The sequence below is a fragment of the Tachysurus vachellii genome, chromosome 19 (genome assembly GCF_030014155.1).
Source record: "Tachysurus vachellii isolate PV-2020 chromosome 19, HZAU_Pvac_v1, whole genome shotgun sequence".
In the NCBI taxonomy this organism is placed as follows: Eukaryota; Metazoa; Chordata; class Actinopteri; order Siluriformes; family Bagridae; genus Tachysurus; species Tachysurus vachellii.
Genome location: NC_083478.1, coordinates 17,695,878 through 17,713,423, shown reverse-complemented (window position 1 = coordinate 17,713,423; position 17,546 = coordinate 17,695,878). Strand labels below are relative to the sequence as shown.

At 41.1% G+C, this 17,546-nt stretch overlaps 2 protein-coding genes across 4 annotated transcripts; one reads left to right on the top strand and one right to left on the bottom strand.

Annotated features, from left to right (window-relative positions):
- The first annotated feature begins 249 nt into the window (after nt 1-249).
- LOC132862832 (glucose-6-phosphate 1-dehydrogenase-like) lies at nt 250-8,440 on the top strand. 3 transcript variants are annotated; one of them, XM_060895132.1, is made up of 13 exons: nt 250-656; nt 2,862-2,899; nt 2,974-3,082; nt 3,385-3,602; nt 4,040-4,198; nt 4,537-4,662; nt 4,845-4,938; nt 5,085-5,271; nt 5,351-5,586; nt 6,917-6,993; nt 7,088-7,180; nt 7,272-7,337; nt 8,162-8,252. In XM_060895132.1, exons 1-13 carry the CDS (start codon nt 543-545, stop codon nt 8,238-8,240), a joined length of 1,596 nt encoding a protein of 531 aa, XP_060751115.1. In that variant the 5' UTR covers nt 250-542; the 3' UTR covers nt 8,241-8,252. The 3 variants fall into 3 exon arrangements, with proteins under 3 accessions (XP_060751115.1, XP_060751118.1, XP_060751116.1); XM_060895135.1 differs by lacking the exon at nt 8,162-8,252 and adding an exon at nt 8,269-8,440 and having other exon boundaries at nt 251-656; XM_060895133.1 differs by lacking the exon at nt 8,162-8,252 and having other exon boundaries at nt 251-656; nt 7,272-8,145.
- Nucleotides 8,441-8,501: 61 nt separating this feature from the next.
- Nucleotides 8,502-16,292, bottom strand: zgc:158263 (ceramide kinase family protein). The gene is made up of 13 exons (XM_060895131.1): nt 15,779-16,292; nt 14,765-14,860; nt 14,532-14,669; nt 13,378-13,506; nt 12,986-13,049; nt 12,606-12,751; nt 12,049-12,123; nt 11,515-11,667; nt 11,247-11,352; nt 10,393-10,496; nt 9,441-9,637; nt 8,835-9,169; nt 8,502-8,665 (listed from the first exon to the last, which is right to left on the bottom strand). Exons 1-13 carry the CDS (start codon nt 15,903-15,905, stop codon nt 8,551-8,553), a joined length of 1,785 nt encoding a protein of 594 aa, XP_060751114.1. The 5' UTR covers nt 15,906-16,292; the 3' UTR covers nt 8,502-8,550.
- Nucleotides 16,293-17,546: the final 1,254 nt, after the last annotated feature.

Genomic DNA, 17,546 nt, shown 5'->3' with positions numbered 1-17,546 from the left:
TTCATGCATTTAAAAATTTGCATATTTTTTTGTTGTTGTTTTTGTCAATTGACTTTTCCTGCTAGTGATGATTATCTACATATTTGTTTATTTATATATTTCCTTTGTTTTTATCGGCGTTGGGTTTTTCCTACAATTGTTTACATGCTTCTGCGAGCCGGAATGACGACATAACCCACGATGCATCTGATTGGTTGGATGGTCACGACACGACAAATCCGATTGGCCGGAAGCTCGTATTGACTTTACTGGGAATGCTCCGCGTGTTGTCTTATCCTCGCGCGTGCTCGTAATTATCCGGTTTATTTCAATTGCATACTAGGTCATAAACTAAAATAGTGTATGTATGTCAATGCGGAAACGATCACCGTTTGCAGTAAACTGCTAATTTGATAATAATCTCACGAGCAGGCCTGAAATCGGATTATCTCCATCAGCGCTGTTTTCTGGCCCGTTAGTCCAGTAAGGTGGCACGAGCTACTTGTTTCTATGGTAGCATAACTACTGTTTGTACCGTTAGTGTCGTTATTAGGAGTATTATTATGAGTCGGTTAGCGCGCTCTCAGTCGGAGGTGTTTGGGGAGATCCGGAAGGAGCTCTATGATGACCATGAATTTCGACTGGTTTCTCATGTGTTCGTTATCATGGGCGCTTCGGTAAGTAATACAGAGAGTCACCGAATTAATACAACTCTTTATCTGTAGACGATGTCTTGATTTAGGGCTGGAGCTGAATTCTACAGTTAAACTATCAATATAAATATTTAAATTTATATAGAAAACTTCCACACCTCGACCCTTATTAGAATATTTGAATATGCAAAGAGAGCACGCGCCCAAACATCCCATAATGACCCCCAAACACCCCATTAAACCCTTATCTACTTTTATCAAACTGGCTTGTTGGCTTCTAAGAAATTAGCAGGTACAGGTACATAGCAAAATGCAGATCAATCTCTGTTTATGTACAACATTATGTGCATAATATGTGCATAATTATAGCATGTGCAAAATAGGAATAAGATCCAAAATACATAATTATATATATATATATATATATATATATATATATATATATATATATATATATATATGCATGTGTGTGTATCTACATTATGTGCATTATGTACAAGAGTAACCAGGAAATATACAGTGTATGTACAGATAATATACATAGTACAGGTACATAGCAAATTGCAGACAGTTGTAAGACACAATATGCCTGAAGTATTGGAAAAGTCACGCAAGACTGGTGACTGTTAAATTTCTTTAAACCTGCAAATATCTGTCTTTTGGATACAGTGAGATGACCTAGTGTAATTTGAAAGTTTATAACAATAAAATTATTTACAATTTACAACCAAATCTGCTATTACAAACCCATATTAACCCACCTACCTAGCAGCGAATAAGTTTATCGCTGACTCAGTCATTCTGCCTAAAGTACAAAATAACGGGTGCGTCTTGATGACGTCAGGATTCATTCAATATATTCAGAACCCATTCAATATATTCAGACTTTTCATTCAATATATTCAGAATTCGGGTGGCATGGTGGCTTAGTGGTTAGCACGTTCGTCTCACACCTCCAGGGTTGGGGGTTCGATTCCCGCCTCTGTCTTGTGTGTGTGGAGTTTGCATGTTCTCCCCGTGCCTCGGGGGTTTCCTTCGGGTACTCCAGTTTCCTCCCCCGGTCCAAAGACATGCATGGTAGGTTGATTGGCACCTCTGGAAAAATTGTCCGTAGTGTGTGATTGCGTGAGTAAATGAGAGTGTGTGTGCCCTGCGATGGGTTGGCACTCCGTCCAGGGTGTAGCCTGCCTTGATGCCCGATGACGCCTGAGATAGGCACAGGCTCCCCGCGACCCAAGGTAGTTCGGATAAGCGGTGGAAAATGAGAAATATTCAGAATTCATTCAATATATTCAGAACCCATTCAATATATTCAGAATCCATTCAATATATTCAGACTTTTCATTCAATATATTCAGAACCCATTCAATATATTCAGACTTTTCATTCAATATATTCAGAACCCATTCAATATATTCAGACTTTTCATTCAATTCTCTCATGAATAATTTCCTAAACGGCATGCCATAATAGCGTTATATACAATTATAATTGGTAGAAAAGATGTAACAGAATGTACAGTGTGGAGCAGAAATGCAATGTGATTACGGATAGTGAAGTATTAGTATTAATGAGACAATACATGTCCCAGCACTGTAATGTAGATTTCAGTAAGTTAATTAAAAAAATCTACTCAAATTTGGATCTTGGGAGTTTATTAACTAAGTTTATATATAATCCTTTCTGAATGAGGAGAATAGTGAAATCACCTTTCAGTGAATCAGTAGCTCTTCTGCCATGTTAAATATATTAGCATCCAGTTGTTCTATTTGAGAAAGCAGAACAGCCTAGTTTTACAAAGTACATTTAAACCTCACTACTGTTTTACAATCAGACAATGTTTGTCAGTTGTCTAAATGAACTGACTATGCAGCTGTGTCATTCATGGTTGATGTCTTGTTTAGTAGAAAACTGTACAGATGAAAACACGACTGTCTTCTAACATAAAGGAACGAACTAGCCTGTGCTGTGAAACTCCACTTCCTCATTTTGGTTGTGCCACAGAGATCTAGTAAAGCATGCTCGCATTTTCATGCTTGTTGTAAATCAGGTTTTGTGAGGGACCTTTTGAGAGGTTCTTTTATGGTGTGTTTTGCAGACTCATGTTTCACGGCCTGTTAACTTCGGATTGAGCCAGATGAAAGTGTCACTAGCTTTGGCACTGAAGTAACGATTACAAGCCAAAAAAGTCAAATCATTTAATTCATTCTCTTTCTCTCACTATCAAAGGGGGATCTTGCCAAGAAGAAGATTTACCCAACACTTTGGTGAGTGCCCGAACACTGCTAATGTGTATGTGTGTGTGTGCGCGTTCAGTTATTTAACTAATCCTGTTTTTAAGGTGGCTTTTCAAGGATGGACTTCTACCAGAGGAGACCTACTTTGTTGGGTTTGCTCGTTCCCACCTGACCATGGATGACATCCGCGCTGCCTCTTTACCATACATGAAGGTGAAGGGCCATAAAGTGTTCGTATTAGTCATTGGCATGAAATGAACAATTTTATGGACATGGCAGGTCAACATCCCATAATGGGATCAACATCATTTACAACCAGCTTATCAGTGTAGACTGAAGTGAAGTAGTGTTACTATTCCCCTGAAGTTTATGGCTTTTACTATAAGAGCACATCCAGAAGTGTTTTATTCCTCTTACGCCACATCCATTACATAATTTATTATTTAAGCACTGAAAAAGACAAAAATGTAGCTTGTCATGCAAAAAAAAAAATCATTTTGTTTTCATGGTTTCAGGTTAAAGATGGTGATAATGAGCGTCTCGAAGCATTTTTCCAGAGGAACTCTTACCTGACCGGACGCTATACAGAAGGAGAGTCTTTCTCCCAGCTGCAGTCCCACCTGAACTCTTTGTGCCATGGTACAGGTGCCAACTACATCTTCTACCTGGCACTGCCACCCACCGTGTATCACAGCGTCACCACCAACATTCGCCAGCACTGCATGAGCAACACGTCAGTGACTACCAACACATCACACTCTCACTGTCCCTGCAGCAACACCCTGAGTAATACAAAGGAAAATAAGATCGACTTGTTTCAGGCGGTTTAAGAGGATTTTTAAGAGAATGTTTTGATAGAAATATATCCTGAATTTGTTTGTTAAAACGACCGCCTTCACATCTTCATGTCTGTCTGTCTGTCTTACTCTCTTTGTTTCTGTCCTTCACTCAGTGACTCTCTGTCTCCCCCTATCTTTTGTCTTTTCCACTTCATCTCTCTCTTCTCATCTTTTTTTCTTCTTTTCCCCTTTCTCCCTCTCTCGCTGTTTCGTTCTGTCTGTCTCTCTTTGTGTCTCTCTTATCTTTTCTCCTCACCTGCTGCTTCTTGCTCTACATCTTTCTCACACACTTCTTCTCTCGCCATCTCTCGCACTTTCTCTCTCTCTGCAGGGGCTGGAACAGGGTGATTGTGGAGAAACCGTTCGGCCGGGACCTGCAGAGCTCAGAGGAACTGTCAGCACATCTTTCTTCTCTTTTCAGTGAGGATCAGATCTACCGTATAGACCACTATCTGGGGAAGGAGATGGTGCAGAACCTCATGGTCCTCAGGTGATGGATTTCACACTGTTCAGTCGAGTGGTTTTCGTTACACACCAATGAAAAGACTTTTCTGAAGATTGGAGTAGTTCTGTAGGCATTTAAAAGCAACTCTTTTGAGTCTATCGTAATAACAATAATCCAGAATTGTTTTTAACCAGATTTAGGCAAATGTCCATCAACAAATTTGATGGCATATTAATAAAGATAGGATTTTAATATTCTGAGACAAACAGGTTCTCCACATGGCACCTTTTAGCATCTTGCACCTTCCTTACAATATTTTCAAAGCAGGAACTGGTTGTAACACACAAATTGCAGTCCAGCATTATTCTCATGGTTTCCTCCAGGTTTGGGAACAGAATATTCGGCCCGATCTGGAACAGGGACAGCGTGGCCTGCGTCATTCTGACTTTTAAAGAACCTTTCGGAACTCACGGGAGAGGAGGATACTTTGATGACTTTGGTATTATTCGGTAAGAAACCGTTAAATGTTTTTAAAATGTTTTTTTTTTTTTTTGTGGGGTGAGAAATTTAATGAACTCTTCTCCTCCAACCAAAACATGAACATTTTAGCTTGGTTATTGTCTTGGTTATTCCCTGATATAGGATGAATCTTGGATTTCACGTCCTTTTTTTCCACCTTCCTTCCTCACAGTGATGTCATGCAAAATCATCTTCTACAGATGCTCACGCTGGTCGCCATGGAGAAGCCGGCTTCCACCAACTCCGACGATGTGAGAGACGAGAAGGTATCATGAAAATATCCGACACCTTTTTACTAACAAGAAGAAGATTCAGCTCGTCTTGAAAAACGGACGAAGCGACAAATATTTCCATTGGTTAAAAGTGGGAACGTGATTCTTGAAATTGTCTGAGGTCTGTTTACCTCCTTCAGGTGAAGGTATTGAAGTGCATAGCACCAGTGACTCTGTGTGATGTCGTGCTGGGGCAGTACGAGGGGAACCCTGACGGGGAAGGCGAAGCTAAACTGGGTTACTTGGACGACCCCACCGTTCCCAAAGACTCCCACACGGCCACTTTCGCCACCGTAGTGCTCTACATTCATAACGAACGCTGGGAAGGTGCGACATCGTTTCTCACGACACAGCAAGGAACGTTGTGTGGCCTTATGCCTATTTTGTTCATTCTTCTTTGAAACAGGGGTTCCCTTCATCCTGCGTTGTGGAAAGGCCTTGAATGAGCGCAAGGCTGAGGTGAGGCTGCAGTTCACTGATGTGCCAGGTGACATCTTTAATTCGCAGTGCCAGAGGAACGAGCTGGTTGTGCGCGTGCAGCCTAACGAGGCTATTTATGCCAAAATGATGAGCAAAAAGCCTGGTGTGTACTTTAACCCCGAAGAGACGGAGCTGGACCTGACCTACCGTAGCAGATACAAGGCAAAAATACACAATCATTCCTTTCACTTCTGACACTGTGACATAATGTGAACGATGATCATGATATATATTATATATTTTTGTAACTTTAAAAACAAGGTTAATAATGCACATGGCAAAAGTATGTAAACACCAGCCGATCACACATATGTGGACCTTCCCAAAGGGGCTTTTTACACCTGGTCACTTCATGTGTTTTCTGTGATCCGATAGCTATCCGATGGTAAAAAGACCAGGTCTAAATGCCCTCCGAAACGTTTTCGAGACGGATATAAATCCGATCGTTCAGACCATTTCAGGAGGTGGTCTGGGACGCATTTCAGATGAAACTGGACAGGTGTAAATGAATGCGGTTGTTCAAGCCACATACAGTACGTCAGCGCTGTACTCCTCCCAAACGGAAGTACGTCAGTCGCAAGTCGTGCATCGCGCCAGAAACAAATAACATGGACGACACGCAGACACTTATTGCTCTTTGGAGCGATGAAAGCGTCCAACTAAAGCTTTGTAAAACATATAGAAACAAAAGTATATTAAAGTATATACACCAAAGTGTGTTCTATTTCAATTACCCCAGAAATGAGGTAAAATATATTTATTGATATCCGATTCGCCAAGGGGGGCACGGTGGCTTAGTGGTTAGCACGTTCGCCTCACACCTCCAGGGTTGGGGGTTTGATTCCCGCCTCCACCTTGTGTGTGTGGAGTTTGCATGTTCTCCCCGTGCCTCGGGGGTTTCCTCCGGGTACTCCGGTTTCCTCCCCCGGTCCAAAGACATGCATGGTAGGTTGATTGGCATCTCTGGAAAATTGTCCGTAGTGTGTGATTGCGTGAGTGAATGAGAGTGTGTGTGCCCTGCGATGGGTTGGCACTCCGTCCAGGGTGTATCCTGCCCTGATGCCCGATGACGCCTGAGATAGGCACAGGCTCCCCGTGACCCGAGGTAGTTCGGATAAGCGGTAGAAAATGAGTGAGTGAGAGCGATTCGCCAAGACGCATTTATGTGGTCTAATGTAAGTGGAAGAGTTTTAACAAATCAGACAGCTATGGGATCAGAGAAAACACATGAAGTGACCAGGTGTAAAAAAGGCCCCGAGTCTCCACAAAGTTTAAAGCACACAGTTGAAATCGTCCTCTTAACCAGATCTGTTGGACCGGTTTCAGCCTGACAGTGTCTCTGTTCACAAAACAAGCTCCATGAAGACCTGGTTTGAGGAACAACTTGAGTGGCTACATACTTTTGGCAATATAGTGCATCGTTAATGTATAACGTCAAATATGCGCAGATACAATTTAAAAAAAAAAATTAAATAAAACAACCCTTATACAGGACGTGAAGCTTCCCGATGCTTACGAGCGTCTAATTCTGGACGTGTTCAGCGGAAATCAGATGCACTTCGTGCGCAGGCGAGTCTCCTTCTCAACATTTCTACATCACAGCACTGCTGTGTATCCTGAGCAGTCAGTCCATCACATCCTGCTGTCTGTGTATGTGTTTCAGTGATGAGCTCAAAGAAGCCTGGAGAATTTTCACCCCTTTACTCCACCAGATAGAAGCAGAAAGGACACGACCGATCCCTTACACATACGGAAGGTAGGACGTTTCGGTCACGTCGAGGAAGGTTTTAATCGAATTCCCACGCTTTAAGTGTTATGACCGTGTTCATTTTCCGTTTCTTCGCTAGTCGCGGGCCGAAAGAGGCGGACGAGCTGATGAAGAGAGTGGGATTCCACTACGGAGGAACGTACAAGTGGGTCAACCCTCATCCCGTGCAACACTCCAATCTCTGATCATTATCCAATCACTGATGGTTAAGACTTCGATCGCCGAAAAGAAATCGAACAAAAATTCAGGAGATGAACTTTAATGGGGTCAATCGGTGAAAGAATGAATTCATCGTGTACCGAAGATCTCGATTTTCTACAAATCATTTTTTTTTCCCCCCTCTATGAATGTTTTGTACAGCGGGAAACCTTTTTTTTTACGTTCTTCTTTCAATCGTTTACACTCCTTACCTCTTAATTTAGCGGTAACGCTTCTCTTGCCTGTGTTTTTGTGATTTGAATGAAATTTGCAAGCACTTATACTCTAGTATTTCTCTTCCAACCTTTGACCAAATCACAGCACGCTAGTTACGTTTAGTTACATTATTCCATTCAGTGAGCATAACCTTCTTTATTTATTCTTTAATTTGTTTGCTGTTTTGGTTTTAAGATTTAAAAGCAATAAGTTCAGTATGTTATAGAACTTGTTTAAAAGTTAGAGGGGTTTTGCTGCTGCGGTTGTACGGTATAAATGTGTTACAGTATTTCTATGGAGCCCTGTGTGTATGTTTGAAATGTACAAATGAATATAGGGTGTTTTCTAAAAGCTAAGAAAGCTAGTTTAGTTTATGTGTGTGTGTGTGTGTGTGTGTGAGAGAGAGTGAATCAACAAACTGCCAAACATACTGAGTCAACCAGGTCTAGCAGAGTACAAATAAACTGATCAAATGCCATTGTGTTTAAGTGATTTAAAGCAGGTTGGAATTTCTTTTTTTTTTTCCTTCTTTTTTTTTTTTTCTCAATTTTCTAGTCAGATCTGGTCCGGACACATTCCAATCAGTCGTCATCTCTTCAGTAAGTTAGTGTTTTACGGCACATCACTGCACTGACCCTACTGGTTGTGACTCTTGCCCTCAGGTACGCGGCGTAGCCCGAGGGATACGTTGTGACTCGACTTGGTCGGATAAACCAGTGGTCTGATATAAACTGGAATGTGCTCCAGTCATCTGATTGTGTTTGAGTTAAGTCTTAAATTTAAAAAAAAAAAAACTGCTGTTTCATTAATAAACATATAAGTGTTTTATGTTAACTGTGTATTTCTTAATAAAAAATATTTTTTTTTGGAAACATGAAAAGTATGAAATCACGTGTTGGTTAATTCGTTATTTATTCTTAGCATAAACGTTTCTCTGGTTAATATTAACTGTGTAAAAAACATCTCCCTTTGCAATTCCTGTTTCCCTCACGGTATTTCCCGGAGCCTGCGTCGTCCTCGATGCCTCTGGCAAACAAACGCACCAGCTGACCGTGTACTCTGGGAACAGGAAAGAAGAAGAAGAAGGAGAAAAAAAAAGAAAAGCCATGAAAAATACAAGTTAGGAAATATAGTAATGAATAGAGATGGGAACCAATGGAAGGAAACGGAGACACGTGCATGATTTAATGGCTGAACTGCTCTTAGCTCTTAGTATATGAACCCTTGCCTGCATGAGATTTCGTTGTATGGCAGAATCTCTCCGTCGCAGTTCCACACGGACGCAGCAGACTGCTTATTAGAGCACAGCCCACACAGATAATCTCTCTTCTTCCTTCCGTCCTCCTTTATTCCCTGGTCCCTTTGCTTTCCCGCGAGGCATTGCTGAGAGCCGAGCCTGCCGGACTCCTCGTCTCCTTCGCGTGCCGTCTCGGGATCGCCGAGTGCACCTGCTGTGATGTTATGGCTTTCTTTTAGGTGGTCTTCATCGTCCTCCTCCTCACCGGGAGAAAAGCAAAAGCGCGCTGCCCTGACGCGGTGCACTTCGACAAACGGCAGGTCAAACTGAAACCACGGGGTTTTATAGAGTTAGTGACCGCAAAATGATATTCCTTACTGTTTATTATTATGCGTTCAAATTTCTTTTATACAGAATGGATTTTCTTTACACACAAAAATATTCTATACATACATACATATGGAATTAAACGAGGAGGAAACGAATTGAAACCACGTTAAAAAACAGAGGTCAGGAATTCTAAGCCAGAACGGAACTAAAAATAAAGCAACTGTTAACTTTCAGAGTTAATGAACTACAGAACGCCGCCGCCTTCACCTGATCCTGCGTGGTGGTGTGCCTGTGCAGGTACGTGAGGAAGCCCAGGGGATTGGTGTTCCTGACCAGGATGAGGTCCCCGGTCCCGTCGGCCAGGTGCGCAGAAGGAGAGAGACCTTTGGGGCTCCGTGGGCACGAGCTGGACATGCATGTGAGATACACGCACCTGAATCTGCCCTCAACACTTACCCACTCGCCTGAGGGCAAACCATGAGAAAACACCAGCTAGTCATAAAATTCTGCTTGTTTCTTGCTGCTTTTTTTATCTGCCTACAGTCAGTCCTTACTGTGCCGTCAGAGAACACAAGGGAGCTAAAAAAACATCTATTTCATTTTCATGCAATATGGAATTTTCTGAACAAATCCTGCTTGAACTTAATGTCCAATCTAAAGTCAACAGATAAAAGACTAAACGTACACACAGTCCCTGGTCGAGTGTTCACAAAGCCACTCATGATAAATCATATCATCTTAGATCTTTTTACATTTAAAGGCTCTTCATGTTCTTCTACACCCGCATTTCAGTACTGGGGGCTTTTTATTACCTGCCACCAGGGTGGATTTCAGCTACATGGTCTACATTCAAGAAGGTTACCGATAAAAAAAAGTAATAATATTTTATTAGTAGTCGTTATTTGACGTTATTTTCTTTTGCTTCTTCGTTTGCTTACTTTTAATACGGATTCTTCTTCGTAAGAAGTTCAAAACCTCTCTCACAAAGCTGTTGATACATTTTTTCCCACCGCCTGGAATATAAACTTGTTGTTTGTGTATATAGACTACAGTTATCTACCGCGATCGAGCCGAAGTTCCACAGACGCATCACTGGTCTAGGTCTTGTTTTCAGTATGTAGTGGAAAACTGCCGCGAGATGATGAGAGTGGATTTATAACGTGACGGCGGTTGCGGTTCTTCTACCTTTATATCGTTTGTTTTGGGTGACTCGTCTTACCCTCTGACTCGATGCTGTACTGGCCGAGTTGCCTGCTGTACAAAGAGCTGCAGCTCTCCGAGCGATGGAACAGCCTCTCGGTGCTCTCCGAGCATACTTTGCACCTACAATGCACATGGTTACGTTTACAGGTAGACATACAGGTGGAACAGGTGGAACAGGCTGGCATCGGACTAAACAAACAGTAAATTATAATCTGTTTCTACTCGTGTGTACAATTCGCCTTCTTTACGCACGTGTGTAATCATCAGCAGGTTTACTTCAGCAAAGTGGCTCTTGCTCTCGTTTCCTCAGGGATCGCATTAGCCGAGTACTGAGGACTCGGGGACGCCGCTCCGTTCGAGTAGCAACGGCGTGCGAGAGCTCAGGCCATTAGTGCGGTGATGACGCATGCAACACGACAAAGCCTTCTTTAGCCTCCTGCGCTTTGTACGTTTTTAACGGTAGCTCTAATGGACGTAGATCGTGTGGGGTCTAACAAAGGAACTTAATATACACTTTTTTTTGAGTTTCCACAGCTTCATTTAATTTGCAGTAATATATTTTTTTTTTTCAATAATAATACTCCGTAGTTATTTTGAGTGATGTCTCTATTATAAAAGCAATTTATTTGAGCTTTGTACACTGTAACCTGGCCTCTTTTACATTAAAGCGGCAGTCAGCGATTCGGCAGATGTTAGCTGGAGGTGACCATTACGAAAGTCATAATCCAGACCGTGTGTTACGACCCAATGCTTGCTGAATACCCGAAACCAGTATAATGTATTGCGGCTTTCTGTACAGACCGACGATATTAAGACGATATCATGCCTAGAAGATTCAATACTGAGGATTTTTTTTTTTTTTGCCTTTACCCTGAGAGGCAGCGACTGTTGTCTCTGGGGCTGGTGATTTGGGAGTCCACAGGTAGATACTGCACTATTCCCTGATAGCTCCTGTTGCACAGGTACACTAAACAACCTAAACAGAGAGGACACACAGGGATGGAGAGAGAGAGAGAGAGAGAGAGAGAGAGAGAGAGAGAGTGGAAGAAAATAATGTTGTTTTAAAACTTGTGATGTAGTAGAATATAGACAGCAATAATAGTCAGACATCTCTAGCTTATATACGTCATGAATTCACCGGAGTAGTCGTATCTGAGAGGTCCCATCCAGCGGTGCCTCTCGCTTTCAGCCAGCACGTCACCATAGAAACCGTAGCCTACCAGCGAGACGGAGTAACGCGCCAGCGTGGAACGATGATGGACAGAACAGACGTCCAGAGGCTGAGAGTCTCCTGGAAACAAACAGTTTGGCTTCTAACATTAAATCTCTGCGTCCGAAGCGTCAAGGGCACTCCTTATGGTTATCAGAACAAACCTGCTTTATTTATTTACTATGAAAACACTGATACACCGGTGATGCTGAGGTGATGCATAATGAAAACATTTTCCCATAATAACTGCCCTCCTATATTAAATAATGTGGCTTATTTAAAGGGGCATTATGTACAGATTAGTCCACTTTTATAGTCCATATTTTATTTGATTTTTTTTTAAGACATGAAATTCAGATCATCTTCCAGGTTACTAGGAGAAAATAAATACAATCAATCGATCAATCAACTATTGCACCTTTAAAGTGAAGTGGCACATTTTCATGCTCTCAAAACTCTTACCGATAACGATGTGCAATGCTGACGTAACTGGGTCGTTCACACCTACAGTCGCAAAACACACGCAATCTGTCGAGCCTGCGGAGAAAGAAAAAAAAAAAAAAAGGAGAAATACATAGAAAATTAGCGTACTCGTTCCGTTGAGCATTTGTCGAGGGGGCGTCTCTGGTGTCGGCAGGTTAACTGTCAGGAGTTAAAATCTGCTGCTTTATGTTTTCTAACATGGGCAAGTCTTCAAGACAGGGATTTGCAGTTCCTTGGAAAACATGAAAAGCTGCATTTGTTTTGTCTTATGAATCTCAAAACAGAAGAAAGAAAAAGTCTAGTGAGGGAAGAATAGTTTAACTTGGAACAAGAGTGACTCGTTTCACGGATGTTCCACAACGTTAAAAGCAACTATAAATGGATAAAAAGTATATGTCTTTCAATGTAATTGTAACAACCAAAAATTGTAAGTGTTTCCAAATTTCTGTTGTACAAGAGATATAAAATCACACACACGTCGGTTTTATATCCTTTCGGCTTTGCCCACAGTCGTTTCTAACAATCCGATTACAAACCTGCTGGTATGATGCCGATGTGAAGGTCACATGGCTGCAGCATCGCAGACGGGTCATGTTCAGAAATCCCCGCTTCCTGCTGGGTTCGTCCAATCACGCCATGCAACAGCTCGCTGAACATCCCGTCTCCACCAACACAAATCACACTGTACAGGAAGAAAAGAAACGAACAATGTGTGCTGTAACGTAAAGCGCCGGATCGTACAGTCGGCTGCGAAAGCAGAAATTATAGGCGCTGTTAAGAGGGTTTAATCACTTGGTAACAATAAACAGGGGCCTGAAGGTCACCTGCTCCGTGTTAGCAGAACGCTTTAACGTGAACAGTGGGTGTTGATTAAGGGCTTATTTCATGTGACATGGTACGATATTGTGTCACTTACCCGTCAAACCCGATCAGATCTTTCTTCAGGATATGGTCTCTCGCCTGATTGGCTCGTTCGGTCACTAAAGCGAGAGGTTTTAAAAAGGTAAGTATTGAAACCTCAGAGAATCGGAAAACTTAACGTAAACACTGTCACCGCTCTGAAGCGACTGCACCTGGTGTGGATAGCTTTTCACTAAACGAGGAGCTCATACAGTTGATAGCGCCTGGGTTTCGACGGTAATTCGGTCAGCTTAATAATTGATCCAGCTTTCTCCCCCCTTTCTTTTTTCACCCGGTTCTATTTCCTTCCCACTTCTTGATAAAGACCCACGGCGTGTCACTTGAGAGCCAGGCTCAGTGAGACTTGATAACATCTTAGATACCTGAGTGGTGTCGCACGCGGCTTACCCACAACGTGAGAGCTGATGCCGGCCAGCTCGAATAGAGGCGCCACCGTGGAGTGATAGATCTGCTGCGCTTTTTTCTTCCCTCCGTAGGGGTTAATGAACACCAACAACCTGTGTGGGCGAGAGGGACCTGGTAGAGAGGAAAAACAAAGGTTTATGTGTGACTTTGACCATTTCACTTAAAATGAGTCATCTATTTTTCATTTCAAATATCCCGGACCGTGCCTCGTCGTGTTGTTTAGAATTTATTTGCAAAACTTTTTCCATTTTTTTTTAACACTTTTATTCCTTGATATATTTATTCACTAGATTAGGGATGCATCAATACAGTTATCAGATATCAGTCCAACATCAACATCGCAATAATCTGACACCAACATCCAGCACCAGGTGATGGTATTGCTACAGTATGTGACCTAAGCTTAGTGTCGGTTGTCGCTGTAATTATCAGGCGACACAAAGACGGAGATCTGGACGCATTTGGGGATAAATAACAGTGATTGAAGCAAAGAAGAATGCAAACAATGTGCTCTGTAAATATAACAAAAGAAGGAAGTACGGTGTCTTTCTACAATACGAGTAACCTGATAAACTTGGCACAAGTACCTCGTTGCTAGAAAGCAAAATTTGTGGCGAGAAAAGGAAAAAAAATATCTTCAGTCAATGCTAAGTGATTGCAATTGACACATCTTATCCAGTGTGCTGTTCTTTATCTCAACCCAACAAAAGCTGAAATAAATAAATAAATGAAAACAAAGCCCTATACTTTGGAAATGTTTCTGTACAGCCATAAGCAAAGTGAAATAAAAACCCACTGTACTGCATTCCTAGCTTCATTGTACAGTTCATTTTAAACCCCTATAGTGTCAGAAGGTATGAGCCCAGTAGCCCGAGCCCATGGACATACACGTGTCAGTATTTCACAGCCACTGTTAAATTAAGGAAACATAAAGGGTGCCAAATAACATGATATGTGACACCTATGACTGAGTATGTTTCTCATTTTGGCATTGAGGCCTGACAGGAACAAAAAGTACGTCGGAATGGTGGTGGTGGTGGTGGTGGTGGGGGGGGATACGGGCATCTCGAACTGAGAACACCTATTAAAAGCAAAAGATGGGAGGATAAACGGGTTTGTGGTGCTGCTCGACTCACAGTGGGTTTTAAGTGCAATTCGGAGTTGTGTCACCCACTGATCCCTGAGGTCACGGCTGGGGCAAGAGAACTGGGACCTGCCCAGGCTCCACAGTGGCCCTTTTCCACCACTGGTCTTACTGCGCTTTACATAGAACACTAAGGCACAGACAGACAAGAGAAGAAGAAACAGTTAAGTGAAGTATTTTAGGAAAACTTAGTGGTACGGGCTTCATCGCCAGGCTGGAACTTACACGTGAAGTCTCGTTCGGTGTCCTTCACTTTCTTCTGTGGCAGGATCTCCACCTGACCCTCCTGTACTGCAACCACCTCAGAGACAGGCACTGAAACTGAGACCCACACACACGACAGATGATACACCGTTTGCATCAGCACAACCCAAGACTTTTTTTTTTATATAAACATTATGATGATTAATATCTTAATAGTTAATTAAACAGTTCAAAGTGCTGAGGTAAATGTGTGTACATATCACCAATAACACAATAAATCACACCACAATACGCTTTTCCGACACCTTTCAAAACAAAACCTACCACACTTTAAAATAACATTTAAACCCACCCTTTTTTAAAACGCTGCATTTCTTTTAACGCAAAACCGCATCCAAATCCACGTCATCACGTGAAAACACGTGAGCACGTGACAAAAAAAAACTATCATATAAAAATAAAACAAATCAAAAACAAAAAATAGCACGAGAACGTTTACGAGTCACGAAGGATCGAAAATCCTTCAAAAAAAAATACAAAAATTAAATTAAAAAAAATTTGTAAAACATATCCGACGTGCTTGAAAATCACGTGCAAAGTTCAGGGATTAATTGGATCTTTTATTTTAATTTGGGACAATGCATGTCATGATATTTAAGGGTGTAAATTGGTGGATTATCAGCCATGCATGGCTTAAGCATCCAAATCCACGTCATCACTGGCCGAATGTGTGTTCACGTGACAAAATAAAATCATATGAAAATAAAACAAATCGGAAAAAAAAATAGCACGAGAACCTTTACGAGTCACGAAGGATGGAAAATCCTTCAAAAAAAAAATTGTAAAACATATCCGACGTGCTTGAAAATCACGTGCAAATGTATAATCACGTGCAAAGTTCAGGGATTAATCGGATCTTTTTTTTTTATTTGGGAAAATGCATGTTATGAGATTTAATGGTGTAAATTGGTGGATTATCAGTCATGCACAGCTGAAGGAAAGACGTCTGTGAGGGGAAACATATTCAATACTTACCGGTGGTTTTGTCTCGGTTCTTCTTGTCCAGCTCGGTCCAGCTGAAGCGCCACCCGCTGAGCAGCGCGCGCTGCCGTTTATTACCGAGCCACACACTCGACTCCATCCTCACCGACTCGGTCTCCATCACCTCAGCCACCTCGCGAACCTCTAACAGCTTTAAAAAAAACACTTATACACCTATTACTAGCTTGTTTTCTCGCCTCAATGCTGACATTTTGTTCCACGGTGTGCGCGAGCGTCCCGTTTTCTGTTTGATATCAACACCTGTCTCGTGAAAGACAAACACGGAGCACCTGACCTACTATCAACTCCTTACATCACAGTGTCGCTACCTCATTCTAAAGAAAAAACTACTACAGACGATATAATCGGTATTTTCTCAGCTTTTCCCTCTTTTTTTTTTAATATCGATCCACGATACCGCTCTCTTTGTATTAGAAAAATAAACTTCCTCGCGCTTCCCTGATTCTTCGCTCACCGGTAGCAATAATTATCATACCGCCATCCCATTGGATAATACTGCTGAATATTTTTGCATAAACATAAGGTTTTGGAAGGAGAGGAGTGGTTAATTATTAGCTATGTTTTATTTTTTGCCCATACGTCCTTACTAGTGTACAACAATTCCATACTTATTAACTTATTTAACGGATATATATATATATATATATATATATATATATATATATATATATATATATATATATATATATACACTATTTAGCAAGCTAGTATACAGTCTGGGAAGCTGTTTCAACTGCTAGCAATAAGACTATGGTTAATCTAAACCATAATGTAACCTGCAAAAATATATAGATATAAATTTAAATGGATGAATATAGTTTTAAATGTTAATCATGTACTTTGGAAAGTAGGAGGACAAAAAAAAAAAAAAGGAAAGTCCAGTCTCTTCTTCTCTATCCTTTATGTTTTTGTTTTGTTTTGTTTTGTTTTGTTTTGTTTTTAATGTCAACACACTCAGGTACCGGCTTGACAAGACAAGGTGTGTGTTTTTTTTTTTTTTTTTTTTTTAGCACATAGGTCCATACCACAGACATGATTCTCTTTAAATAAACATTGTGAAACCAGCTTTTCTTGATCATCTTGTGGCCCTTTGTAGGCCTCCACTTCTTACTTCACTAATGCTGCCTACGTCTTTGCTTGTTTTTATATATCTAGTTATATTTACGTGATTAGATTTCTGTGATTCTAGATTTTCTTTGATACAAAAGCATCAAAATCCATGAAATGCATTCGGGTCCATCAAACAGGGTCATTTAATGTGGTTAATTCTAGCAACAACAAAAAAATGTGTGAAAATCTGCATGATCGGATAAGTGCATGTACATATGATGATTAAATACATAAATTATTTCCCAAAGGATTTTCTTTCTTTCTTTCTTTCTTTCTTTCTTTCTTTCTTTCTTGCTTTCTTTCTTTCTTTCAATCAGCTGCAATAACACTTTTGGCCGCTTGATGTCACTGTTGTAGCATTAATCCAGAATTTTGCGGTGTAATTTTCTGATCACTGTTAACATCTGGAATTCTTCATCCGTATCAGAAAAATAAGCCAGATGTGACTTTGTGGAACTATTTCACTAAAGGTTGTCAGGCGTGTGTATGCTCTAGTTAAGATTTATAACGGCACACAGATGCAAGTCATTTAGTGATCGATGAGTTCATACAGATGTATGAAAATATGGAAACAGATCATTATCATCACATTCCTACAATTAACATTCATTTTTCTATCTTTACTCAGTAG